Source organism: Bufo bufo, chromosome 5 (genome assembly GCF_905171765.1).
Source record: "Bufo bufo chromosome 5, aBufBuf1.1, whole genome shotgun sequence".
NCBI lineage: Eukaryota > Metazoa > Chordata > Amphibia > Anura > Bufonidae > Bufo > Bufo bufo.
Window position 1 is genome coordinate 68,517,505 of NC_053393.1, and position 14,113 is coordinate 68,531,617.

The 14,113-nt window shown below is 45.2% G+C and overlaps 1 protein-coding gene across 2 annotated transcripts in view; it reads right to left on the minus strand.

The window, feature by feature from the left end:
- Positions 1-14,113, minus strand: part of VIRMA (vir like m6A methyltransferase associated) — a 36,427-nt gene that overhangs the window by 13,621 nt on the left and 8,693 nt on the right. For both annotated transcript variants that reach the window (XM_040432055.1, XM_040432054.1), the window contains exons 8-14: positions 11,985-13,137; positions 10,509-11,000; positions 8,290-8,444; positions 8,041-8,123; positions 4,890-4,983; positions 3,531-4,075; positions 3,210-3,445 (exon numbers count right to left, since the gene is read on the minus strand). In XM_040432055.1, coding sequence (XP_040287989.1) covers positions 3,210-3,445; positions 3,531-4,075; positions 4,890-4,983; positions 8,041-8,123; positions 8,290-8,444; positions 10,509-11,000; positions 11,985-13,137 — 2,758 coding nt within the window. The remainder of the gene's footprint in view (positions 1-3,209; positions 3,446-3,530; positions 4,076-4,889; positions 4,984-8,040; positions 8,124-8,289; positions 8,445-10,508; positions 11,001-11,984; positions 13,138-14,113) is intronic.

Genomic DNA, 14,113 nt, shown 5'->3' on the forward strand with positions numbered 1-14,113 from the left:
AGCACATCCGCAATACCCAGTCCCCATAGCTCTGTGTGCTTTTATTGTGTATAAAAAACGATTTGATACATATGCAAATTAACCTGAGATGAGTCAGAGCTTGAAAATATGACTCTTCTCTGATCACACAAGTAAGATATGACTCTTTTATGTTAATTTGCATATGTATCAAATCGTTTTTTTTTACACAATAAAAGCACACAGAGCTATGGGGACTGGGTATTGCGGATGTGCTAGCGGCGATCTAGCAGCCCATGTCCTCAGATCTATACCCAAAATCCTGGTGACAGGTTCCCTTTAAGAAAGCTATTATTTTCCCTTATAACCATGTTATAATGGAAAATAATAAAATCCACAGAACACCTAACCCAAACCCGGACTTCAGTGAAGAAGTCAGAGTTCGGGTCTGGGTACGACATTCAGTTTTTTAGCACACACATGAAAAACGCATTGCACTCGCGTAGAAAAAAACACAACGGAACGGGTTTGCCGCAATGCAACCGCAACGCATCCGGACAAAATCGATGACGCCCGTGTGCAAGGGGCCCTAGTGACCAGCCTGTTTTGGGCCTTACTGACCAAGCGTTTTTCTTCCTTTTTTCATCGTCGCGTTCCAAGAGCTATAACTTTTTTATTTTTCTGTCTATATAACTTAATGAGGGCTTGTTTTTTGCGCGACAAGTTGTAGTTTTTAATGGCGCCATTTTGGGGTACACAACTTTCTGATTAACTTTTATTTACTCTTTCTGGGAGGGAGATGGGAAAAACAGCAATGCTGCCACTGCGGTTTTACGTTATAAATTCTACAGCGTTCATTTTTTGGTATAAATAACATAATATCTTCATTCTCTGGGTCAGTACGATTAGTGATACCAAATACATATAGGTTTTTTTTTACGTTTTACTACTTTTTTGCAATAAACCCCCCCCTCCCTTTTTTTTTTTTTAAAGAAAAAAATGTTTTTGCATTGCCGCTTCCCAAGACCCATAACTTTTTTATTTTTCTTTCTATGGCGTTGAGGGCTTGATTTTTGCGGGACGACTTGTATTTTACATTGGTATCATTTTAGAGTAAATGGCACTTTTTGATCGCTTGTTATTAGGTTTTTTCGGTGGCAAAAACTGATTCTGGGGCCCACCTTATACATGGAAACATTAGGGTACATCATGTGACACTGGAGATGAACGCTGTAGATTTGCAGCACACAAGTATATGGTGGCCGGTCCATAGCGTTTACATGCCAGCAAAGTGGATATGATTTTAAGGGGTCTCAGCCACGTTACGAACAAAATTCACTGCACAAATTGGACTGCGGAGCGGATTTTAATTCAGTGGCATGATTCGCTGTGTATTTTACGGCTGCAGATTTACAAAACGACGGACCCTCATCTGTTCTTTTGTCAGGACTTCACACACATGAAGACCGCAGCACACAGAACTGTATTGTGCACTGCCATATATCAATATCGTAGGCTGGGGATCAGCAACCTCCTCTGTTCTGAAACTACAACTCCCAGAATCCTCCTTTCACATCTATGGGAGTTACAAGAACAGCTGAGTAAATGTGCATGCTGGGAGTTGTAGTTTGACAGCAGCTGGAGTGCCGAAGGCAGTGGCATAGGTTCATGGGCCCCGGTGCAAGAGTTCAGCTTGGACCCCCTTACCTCAGTACCACATCTACTAATCGTTTTATGCCACTATACTGATGTAAAAAAAAGTCACCGATTATGGCGCATGACATGTGTACCATAATTTGCGACTTTTTAAGCTTCTTGGCACTTTTCTGGAGCAACGTCCACCACGTCCTCACTCAAGTATGGCAGAGCGGATTAACCCCATAGATGCTGCTGGTGATTAGGCACCACGGCATCTAGGGGGTTAACAGGGCAGCAGAGTTGATGATATAATCATAATCCTAGTTTAATTCACTCCTCAAAAAGAGGGCATCATCTAGATTCATAATCTTATCCTATGCATTCAGCACAGTACTAAGATTTCACCGTCACAGCGCCATCTATTGGAATTGTAAACTTGATCCTGTGTTAGCTGTTGGAAATGTGGAGAAACACAGCGCCCTCTAGTGGACATCAACCTACCATTTTCAGCTTCTACATGGTGTGTTTTCATTTGATCTATGATTTTTGACATGAAAAACCCACTATAGGAAGAGGAGAAATTTAAAATGAAAAAGGCTATTTTTTTTCTAACATTTATTTTTGACACTTATGACCCACACTAGAGTTGGAAAATAAAATTCTAATGGAGAAATTGAATTTTCTTTTTAATTTTGGCATGCATTTTGCAAACACTAGATGAAATTAAAATGTTAAAATGATATTTTAATTATAATTTTAGTTTTTTCAATTTCATTTACCTCCCATATTTTGTGTGTTTTAATGCTGAAATAAATTAAAAACTCTGGACAATTTTTTTTTTTCTTTGCATCTGTATATTGTGACCCCTATAACTTTTTAATAGTTACATTATTCACAGTTGTGTTAGGGCTCATCCTTTATGGGGCGTTCTGTAGTTTTTACTGATAGCATTTAGGATTTAGGAGTGTGTACGACTCACTTCTGGGGGAGGGGGGGGGTGTCTGTTACGGTGTTCACCATATTAGATATTTTTATACATTTTAATAGTTTAATAGTCATTTTGGGATGCAGCAATGGCTGTGATTTTTTTTTTTACTTTTGGGAAAAGGTGATTAGAATTTTCTGATTTTTTAACTTTTTTTATATCACCCTAGGTGACTATAAGAACCTATTATTAGATTGCGTCTCCCTTACATTGCAATTCATTGCAGATCCTCTATGTTCTTATTGAGCCCTGCCACCTGCATAGGAACTACAACTGCAATAGCATGGATTTCTTCAGAGAAACTGACCAAGGCAGCTGAGGTGTTAAATGACTGAGATTGGCGTAATCGCCAATTACAGACATTAGCCCCATTGCAGAAAGCCAGCGGCTATGACACACGCAAGCAGGCACCAACTTTAGCGTCCCGCCTTATGCAGTACATGCATGGCGCTTTTGGGAAGGGGGTTAAAGCTATGCAGTTTGTATTAATGTCGAAGAAAGAATTATAGGGCATGCTGGAGTTCAACATGCCTGATCCCTTGTTCTCAAGGGAGATAAACCACTGCTCAAGCTATCTGGCAGTGGTCAGTTTCCCTATCTCTAGATCACTTGTAAGAGATCGACATACCTCTGCAGGTCTTCCACAATAAGATCCAGGACTGTGCGCATGATTAAGAGGGCGGTAGGTGAGGCCAGATCACACAGCTGAACACTGACGCGTCTGACCATATGCTGCATAGGTTGACATGAAGTCCCAGAAAAGGACCTGACAATATCCTGCAGGAGCTTGGAGTGTACATGAAGATGCATGCTCCACAGCTTCCGGGTGTTTAAAGCCACTGCAATGTCCTGTGGATCAATAGCCTGAAAGAAGAGAAAAACCTTAATCCCCCTAGAACAGCACAAGTGAGGTAGAGAAGAGCTTAGATAATACCGCCAGTCTTCTTACCTGAGTGGTCTGCACTGGTAATGGGAAAGGAAGAAGCTCAGACAGAATGACAATTCCAGAGAAGAAGCCTTCAGGTGCTTTCAGGACAGAAGAAAGCACTTCTTTAAGCATCAAGGACCAGGTATTGTTGGCCAGAGTCTCCTCTGAGATAGTCAATTGTTCATTAACTCCTTGTGTAAAAGTCAGTAAGATGTCTATGATATCACTCTGTATTTTCTGCTCCTCTCCATCCAGCCTTCCAGAAAGAGGTATGGAACATAAGAGCATGTGTAGGGTAACCAGAGTGGACGGGACCCGCATGTCCTTAAACTCAAAGGAGCCACCTCTTAACAGCTCGGTGAGCATCGTCTTGAGCAACGTCAGGGTGCAGCGAGCCAAAGAGATGGTTATTGCTCTGCACAGAGTGGTTCCCAGGTTGACGTGCAGCCTCCACGGCTGGATGAGAATGCTGTTCATTTTCTGCAGTATTCGAATGAAGGTATCGAGTCCCTCAGCGGAGAAGAGCTGAATGATCGCGAGATTCCACTTTAAGTCCTTTTGCTGCCCTGCAATGGGAATATAGATGAAACCAACACACAGTAATTTTAAGTGCACCTGCGCTTGGCAGTTGAAGACATCTGTGTTGTTCCCATCTTCATATGTGTCCGCATTGCTGAGAAAAATGAAGTTTAAAGATATGTAAATGAGCCTCTAGGAGCAACAGGGGCGTTATCGTTACACCTAGAGGCTCTTCCCATTCTGCAACTGCCACCCCCTCTGCACTTTGATTGAGAGGACCAGGGATGATGACGTTTTCACTGCCCGGCCCTGTCAATCATCGTGCAGAGGTGTGGCGGTTGCAGAGAGAGCAGAGCCTCTAGGTGTAATGACAACGCCCCCGTTGCTCCTAGAGGCTCATTTGCATATATTAAAACTTCATTTTTCTCTGCAATGTGGGCACATATGAACATGGGACCAACACAGATGCCTTCAGCTGCCAAGTGCACATGTAACAGGTCAGCGAGTGTCATAGGTACAAAGCTGCTGACAGATGCCCTTTAATGCCAAACAGCAGCTAATGAACAAGGCAATCACAGGTGATACAAAGCACCAGCAGAAGGGGCACGTGCAGCTAGACTGAGGCAAGAGGCCATCATGCTTGTGTACGTTGCTCACTTGGGGGTTTTCTCCTGCCAGCAGCTCTCATTTTTCAGGGGGCCTTGTGAAAGTGAAATATTGTGTGAAAGTATATAGAAAATTCAGGCCTATAAGTGTGGTATGAACAATAATGTAAACCCGGCCTAGTCCTACCACTGCTTCCTAGACAATATGGATATAGAGGGGTGCTATGCTACCACAAGGGGCCATGCCCATACCTACCTTCCACTGGAGCAGGTGGACAAGTCACGTGGCAAAGTACCCTGAGCGCCGTCAACAGTCCCACACCTTCAGGAGCCATCAAGTTGTCCAGATTCTAAAATGAAGAAATATTAAATCAATGGAACCCAAAAAATGGAAATAAACTTCTGCTTGAGGCTCCAACAAATCCAGATTTACTAATCCTGTAGATGGCGGAAGTTTAGCCTGGCCATCTAGACCTGAAGCAGATTTATCACAGGACCTTGGTCTGGATATTTAATCTGACTCCAGAACTGTGGCGCAATGTTGATACAAAATGCTGCATCTTAGACCCGCTACCTTTCAATAAAGCATTACCTACTTACTACTAAGCCCTAAAAGTGCACAACTCCTGGATGCGCCAAATTGCGCCACTTTGTAGACACATTTTTGGTGCAGACACATTTGCAAATCTGGACCAGAGTGCGTCTTTCATTCATTCCCAGATAACTAAGCTGCTACTCCTTGCGGAAGCAAGAAAAATGTCTAATTCAGTATAAAAAAAAACTATTTTTGAGAAACAGCGCTATGGCTGCCTATAGGCAGTGTCTGGTATTACAGCTCAGCCTCATGTACTTACTACTCTCATACAACCACTTCAATCCCCGTGCATTGTATACATATTGTCTTACCATGGCTATATGGGAAAACTGCATTAGGAGAGGCAAATATTCTACGTCTTCTAGGACAGCCGCCTCCATGGTTGCCATGTCCAGCAAAGACACAAGCAAAATGGTTTAAAAATAAAAAGAGGTTTTTTTTCACCTTTACTTTGCAGAGTTCACCATCAGGTATTTTTACTTTTATACTTTAGATTCATGTCGACATTCAAACTATTTTTTTATTTATTTAACCAAATAACATTTTAGTAATTTACAAGCGGACCTGAAGTGCTGCATCAATCCGAGGAATCTACTGCATATCTTCTACAGTTAACCCCATCTGAAGCTTAAGATTTTCAGTTTTTGCTCCCTGCCTTCCAGGAGCCATAACTTTTTTTTATTTTTCTGTTCATATAATTCAAATATCCTACCCCTTTGACAGGCACCACTGTCCCAACAATCAAAGTTACTCACTTCATCTGTCAGAGTAATGTAAAAAGGCTGTGGCATTAATCCTAAGTATGCACTGCATATCTCCTCCATTTAATGCAGTAAGGCTACTTTCACACGGGTGTTTTGGCTTTCCGTTCAGGGCTCTCACAAGCGGTCCAAAACGGATCAGTTTGGCCCTAATGCATTCTGAATGGATAAGGATCCGCTCAGAATTCATCAGTTTGCCTCCGTTCAGTCACCATTCCGCTTTGGAGGGGGACACGCTTGCAGAGTTTGTGTGCCCGTCTGACGAAACTGAGGCAAACGTCTCGAACGCCATTGAAAGTCAATGGAGGACGGATCCGTTTTCTATTGTGCCAGATTGTGTCATAGAAAACGAATCCGTTCCCATTGACTTACATTGTATGCCAGGACGGATCCGTTTTCTATGACACAATCTGGCACAATAGAAAAACTGATCCGTCCTCCATTGACTTTCAATGGTGTTCAAGACGGATCCGTCGTGGCTATGTTACAGATAATACAGACGGATCCGTTCTGAATGGATGCAGACGTTTGTATTATCTGAACGGATCCGTCTGGGCAGATCCATGACAGATCCGCACCAAACGCGAGTGTGAAAGTAGCCTAAGATACAAATTGCCCAAAACATAAAAGCCCCTGACAGATGAAGTGAGTATCATTGTTTGTTGGGACAGGGGTAGGAGGTTTCTTCATAACACTTGTTTGCAAGAAAAGAATTTAAGAACGAATTAAAGAGTGACAGATTGAAAAAATCCTGCAGACCTATGTGTCTCCATGGCAACAAACCCTGCACAGACTCAATCGGCAGTCATGTTGCCATCCAACTGCCCCCTACGTCTTACTAACTCACCGAATATAAGTGTGGTGCAGCTAAAAAGGAAGTACAATCGCAGGATTACCATGGAAACACAAAAGTCTGCACAGAAACTGTGCACACAAACCAGACAGATGTAGATTTAAAGGCTACATACACCTTTAGGGGCAATAATATTTTTTTCAATTGGTCTTTGATAAAAGGGTTATCCGATTTCTGAAACGTCTCCCCCAATTGCCGGGCCCCTCACCACAGGTAATATACTTACCATCCTCTCGGCACCGCTCCTGGTCCCCGCACCACCGCTGCTGCTTCTCCCTGCACACAGATGAAAACATCCTGTGTCGGAGGGGGGGAGCGAGCAGCCAATGGCAGGCGGGGACGAGCCTCCCTAGCATCGCGGGGGATGTTTCAGAAACTGGATAACCCCATTAAAAATGTTGAACCCCTGTCTCTGCGCAGCCTTGAGACTCTCTAGTAGCAGGAACAGTGTTTCTACTGTTCCGTCAGGCAGCCCAGCTGACGGCTCCTCATCTCTGGCCTTATAAACACTCATTATAGCCTCAGATCATATCTTACTGATAAGAATGTGGCTTAAATAAGTGTTTATGACCTTTTAGTAATTTAGAGATAAGGTTTGATAGCATGACAAATTGGAATAAGTTAAAGGGGCTGTCTGTGACCCACAAAAAATAAAATAAAAATGAGAGTGAGAGAGAGCGCACCTGGACGCGCTCTTAAAAAAACTTGCTGCCAAATCCACTGTTCCAGCGCCATGGCTCTCATCGGCACCAGTTCCAGTCTCTGCCAGAGCAGAAGTGATGTTCTATATCAGGGATCAGCAATCTTCGGCACTCCAGCTGCTGCAAAACGACAACTCCCAGCATGCTCGGCTGTTCTAACTCCCACAGAAGTGAATGCAGCACTCTTAGTTGCAGTTTCCGAACACCTGGAGTGCTGGAGGTTGCTGATCCCTGTTCTATATACACTCCCATGATCGATGCCAGCCAATTCATGGCCAAAGCTGTGACAGAGAGAGAGAGGGGTGGGACTGTCAGGAGGTGACTGGGGTCAAGGCAAGGCACGTTAATTTATGGGTCATTGTCTACCTGCAGCTAATGAAAGGCTGAAAAGTGTGTGATTGTGTCAGTAGATTTATCCCTGCAGTGCTATATTTGTGCACATTCAACATGCAAGTTGCCAAAACACGTTGTGTATCCTGGACATACGTGTCACTTACCTGCTTGATATAATCAATCAGACCAGTGATGCAATTTATCTCAAATCGAATACTTTTCAATGGCTCTAGCCACTTTGCAAGCTCTGAAAGAAAACACACACTTGTGAGCAGGGGCTCGACTTACCAGAATTATATTATGCAGCTGGAGAAAATTATTCAATTTCAGTCATTGCACTTTCAAGTCCAGTTCTACTGCTACGAAAGGGGCTTTCGGAGGAATGACTGACACGGGAAGGTGCACTCTCTTACCTTGTAGCTTGGCATTGTTCTCGTCTCCTTTACACAGCTTCAGCAAAGGTGCAGAGTGCGTTTCTAGCATCTGGACATCATTCGAGGTCTGCACTACGAGCAGCACGAGCAGACAGGCGTAATTATAAGCCACTGACTTCTTGGATTTTGTATCCCTGAAAGAAGCAGTCACAAATGTTCACTGCAGGTATGTTACACGGAAGCGGAGATTAGAGACTGGCTGACAGCTTGAGCTACAGACACAATGGAAACTCCGGAATGAGCATAACCTCCACCAGCTCCAAGTCAAACTTGTCAGATGATTGGAAGTGGAGATCTATAATGTCCACACATTTCACAACTGCTTTCACGACCATAAGGCCACTTTCATGCGGTCAGTATTTTGCATCACTATTTGTAAGCCCAAACTAGAAGTGGAACCTACAGATAAAGGGGCACATTTATTAAGATGCCGGCCTCTACATAACATTGGCGCAGATTCTAAATGTAAGACAGCTTCCTTGCCGTCTTACATTTAGACCATTTTCTACGCCTAAACCAGGTGATGAACCATAACCATGCCGTCCATCCGCTTCCCCGCCGTTTTTTTTTTTTGTTTTTTTTAGACCTGGTAGGAGCGGGGAAGAAGTCGCCGACTCTGCCGAAAGATTGCGTGCAACAGAATGTGCGCCAGATATACACCACAAAAGTGGCATATATCTGTTCGTAAATGACCCCCAAAAAGTATAACGGAAAGTTTTCTGCCTCTTCCATGTTTTTAACCCACTCCTGATGTAAAATACTGACCAAATACTAACCCGGTGAAATTGGTCTACTGGGAAGAATGTGCTCCCCGGTGAAATACTGACGGCCTATCCTCACAGATTAGTGGGGATACCACTCCAGACTCACCAGCAAGCCCTTCATCTAGGTCAGTGATGGCTAACCTTGGCACTCCAGCTGTGGAAAAACTACAACTCCCAAGATGCCCCCCTTGCTTGTCTGCTCTCAGAACTCTATAGAAATAAATGGAGCATGCTGGGAGTCGTAGTTTAACCACAGCTGGAGTGCCAAGGTTAGCCATCACTGATCTAGGTCATCATTTATGTTGGTTCTGCACCAAACATACGAGTCTGGCTCTGCTTGGTACTGCAGTTTAGTCCAATTTGCTGAAATAGGACTATGCTGCAGCATCATGTACAGCCGCCCATACCATGAGCTGTTGCAGTGTGGCACCATGACCACTTCATTATGCCCCAAACAAACGTAGATGTCTACACACCAGAGAGGGCCTTTCATTTTATTCACGTGAAGGCTGCAATACAGTAGCTACCCTGAGTACAACTGCGGGGGAGTTAGGGCTCTTTCACACCTGCGTTCTTGTCTTCCGGCATAGAGTTCCGTCGTCGGGGCTCTATGCCGGAAGAATCCTGATCAGGATTATCCCAATGCATTCTGAATGGAGAGAAATCCGTTCAGGATGCATCAGGATGTCTTCAGTTCCGGACTGGAACGTTTTTTGGCCGGAGAAAATACTGCAGCATGCCGCGCTTTTTGCTCCGGCCAAAAATCCTGAACACTTGCCGCAAGGCCGGATCCGGAATTAATGCCCATTGAAAAGCATTAATCCGGATCCAGCCTTAAGCTAAACGTCGTTTCGGCGCATTACCGGATCCGACGTTTAGCTTTTTCTGAATGGTTACCATGGCTCCCAGGACGCTAAAGTCCTGTTTGCCATGGTAAAGTGTAGTGGGGAGCGGGGGAGCAGTATACTTACCGTCCGTGCGGCTCCCGGGGCGCTCCAGAATGACGTCAGGGCGCCCCACGCACATGAATGACGTGATCGCATGGATCACGTCATCCATGCACATGGGGCGCCCTGACCTCATTCTGAAGCGCCCCGGGAGCCGCACAGACGGTAAGTATACCGCTCCCCACTACTACTACGGCAACCAGGACTTTAATAGCGTCCTGGCTGCCATAGTAACACTGAACGCATTTTGAAGACGGATCCGTCTTCAAATGCTTTCAGTTCACTTGCGTTGTTACGGATCCGGCGGGCACCTCCGGCAAATGGAGTACACGATGGATCCGGACAACGCAAGTGTGAAAGAGGCCGTGGCAGATCATAGTCAACCTGGAGTTTAGCAAATTTACTTCTAAATAAAATTACAAGGCAAATATTCATCAAAACTGTTGGAGGTAACATATAAAAGTAAAATATATTAGTAGTAGATTACCCAAGGGCTTCCTTAGAGCAGAACTCCATTAGAGTTATGAGGCACTGCAGGTTCTTGTCAAGGCTGAAGACATGGGCGACTGCAGACCGGCCTATGGGATTGAAGGTGATCAGGTAAAGGTTGTGCAGTATGCTCAGCAGGTTGAGGTGGTCGGCCTCCTCTGTGGCTGTACAATGTTGGAAGTGGTGAAAGAGCTCAGAGATGTACTGCAGAGCCTGGGTGGCATTCAGAAGCCACAAGGCACACGAGTCCTCGTTGTTCGCCTCTGACTGCAGAAGGTCATCTTGATCTTGCTCCGATGCCTGACACAGAGCCCTGGCGATCAGATTTGTTGCTTCATTCTCGAATAACAGAAACAGGAGTCCTTTCTGAGACTGCGCCAAAAACTGAAGAATTTCCCTAATGGTGTGAAGAATACCAGGATGGGAAGTAGTCCCGGGTAATGATAGGAGTAATGTGGCGGACTCCAGGAACTGGTGATTGTGGAGGTACCTGAGAGAAAACATCAAAAACTTAGTCAACACATACACCCTTCACATGAAGCCCTGTCACCATCTAAAAGCCCACCTGCTTGCTTCTTCCGGGGCCATGACTGGAAGTATTAAAAAGGTACACATGACTATGTGTCAACACGCATTCTATTTAAAGGGGTTTTCTAGTTTTTTTTTATTTTTATATTGATGGTCTTAGGATAAGCCAACAATATGGCAATAGTGGGAGTCACTCTCAGCACCCCCACCAATCAGTGGCCTCTCCAGTTAGCTGATCAAGAAGGGTGCAGCGACTCCCACCAACCTAATATTGTTGGCTGTCAATATAAAAGTCCCCAAAAACCCTTTAAGACTAATACTGGCGGATTTCCACAAAAGCTAGGCGATCTGGCAGAGCCAGCCACGAGCATTTAAAGGGGTATTCCCATGACAGACAATGGGGGCATATCACCAGGCTATGCCCCACTGTTTGATAGGTGTGGGTCCACAAACACCGAGAACGGAGCGGGGAGAGCGCCAGAGGGCGCACTGCAGATGCTCAGCCTCCCTCCATTCATTTCCATGGGGCCAGTGAAAATAGCCGAGCACTGGCTCCGTTATTTCCGTCGGCCCCATAGAAATGAATGGGACAGGTGGCCGGGCAAGTGCGTGCACTCCCATTCACTTGTATGGGGAGAGCGCTTGGCAGTGACCGGACCCCGGGAGACCTGAGGTCCTCCAGCCACCACTCTCCACGCTCTGTTCTCGGCGTAGGTAGGGGTCCCAGAGGTGGGACCCACACCTATCAGACAATGGGGGGTATATCCTAGCGATATGCCCCCATTGTCTGTGATGGGAATACCCCTTTAAATCTCTTTTAATGGAAGCTGGACGATCCCTTTGGATTCAGCTCCTATATCTCTGGTGATAACAGTAGAAGAAATGGGAGATGTAGCAATTCCTTCCCCCAAATTAGTGCTGTAAACACGAGCAGCAGGCACCTTACCTAAACAGAATGGGATAAGGGTCATCTCGTTCTGGGGGTCCAGTGATTCTGGCGGACGTTGGGAAAGATTTCACAGGAGGCTGGATCATGCAGTGAGGTGCAGTCTCTAAAAGGTGAAAAATCTCATTGAGGAGACCCAGTAGTTTCTCCAAGTCTCCTTCACTTATACTAGAGGACTCTAAGAAATGATCCATATCCATGGGAACCTCCGCCTCATTGTCATAGTCCCGACTTGGCTTCTCTCCTGCAGCCGGCGTTTCTTGCTCAGGATCCCTGTTGTCAGCAGGAGGTGGAGGAGTGCTGTCTGCTAGCTGGTCTGCCAGTCTCTTCACATCAGAAAGGATTTCATAAAAATGACACTTCTGGAGGACGGCAGAGCAAGCTGTGAAGACCCTGACAGTCTGGTCCATCAAGATCAGCTCCAGGAGTCTCTGGTAGCCACTTTTTCCTTGTGAATCTAGAGGATTTTTCAGAAACGCATCCATTCCCTCAGTGATGCTGAGGATACCATCCAAGGACTTAAAAGCATTTAGTTTGAGGGAGGATGACACGTGCTCCGCAAACAAAAGGTCATATAACTTGCCAATGACATCTGCCTTTAGCAGAGACTGGATTCCCCGAGTGCCACATTCTGCAAGCGATGACACCAGCTTTGTGCCTGCTTTGAGCTGCCGTACATTCAATGCAATTGGCTGCTGGAGAGCAAGCTGTAAGTCCAGCGCTTGCATGGCCCAGTCCACTAACTGGCTCAAATGGTCTCGGCTTGGCTCTTTCAGCTCAAGAAAACTTAACCCTTTAACTATTAAGCTAGGTACTTCTTCCAGTGCAGTCACCCACTTTGCACCTCTGTCATCCTGATAGAGATCGAGCAGCTCCAATAGCTTCACGGACACTTCACTAGCCCCAGAGGTGTCCTTGTCAAGGTCCTGGTCTCGAAGCTTGTTAATTTCGTTTTCAAAAGCAGTTCTGTATGGACAGCTAAAGTAAAGAAGGGGACCCAAGTCTCGGTCATAAGGGTCATAGGTCATAGTGGGTACAGAAGCTAAATCCTCCGGCGTATAGTCAATATCAAAACTTGGATATTTAAATGCCTCCCGTTCAAAGTCTGCAATTCCGTCTTCATCACTCGAAATCTGTTCGTAACCATCGTCTCCTGAAATCCACAAAATCTTATATGAAAGAAGGTAAAAACTGGTGCAAATAAAAACGGCATCAGCTGCCAACAGCAACCAAACTGGTTCTTATAGGTTCAAAGCAGCCCCATACCTCTGTAATTGCTCTTAGAAATGACTAAATTGATAACTGGGTGACACAGTTCCCCCTTGTCAATGGGACACATTCTGACACAGTCACTATCCAATCAGTGCTGGCAGTATTGGTCCAATGACTATTTATACATACATCTCCAAGAGTAATGTTAGAGAGAAAGCGCCATGCAGAGTGTCCCATTGTTATTTCGTGGAGAATCCAAGGATTTTCTAGAACAGACACGTCAGGATATCTGACGGGTCTTCCGGGGTTTTACAATTGATGACCTATCCTCAGGATAGGTCATAAATATCAGATTGGTGGGGGTCTGACACCTGGCACCCCCAACGATCAGCCAGTTGATGAGAAGGCCACACTCTGAATGGGACGGCTTGTAATCACACCTGCTCGTCACTGTGATGTCGACGGCCAGCAGGTAAACAATGAAGGGAAGGCTGCAGTCTAACTGGCTGATCGGCGGGGGTGATTAATATTAAAATCCTTGAAACCCATTTAAAATTAATGACTCTAAAAGCCCTTTTACACTGCCCGAACATCGGGCAGGTTATCGCTAACATGCGTTCATACGAACGCTTGTTAGCGATAATCTGCGGTGTAAAGGTGGCACAGATCACTCAGTGAATGAGCTAAATGCCCGTTCATTGGGTAATAGGACCACCTAAACCATGGTTTGCCAGCAGCAGATCACAGTGATTCTGTATGGGGACAAGCGATAGCATTAGCAATTGCTTCTCGCCATACTGTGGAGATCGCTGCATGTTAATGCAGCAGCCTCCTCCACTGATAGATGATTGTAGGGAAGGAACGCTTCCTTCCTGACAATCGTTTGCTCAGTTGAGCAGTGTAAAGGAGCCCAAGGA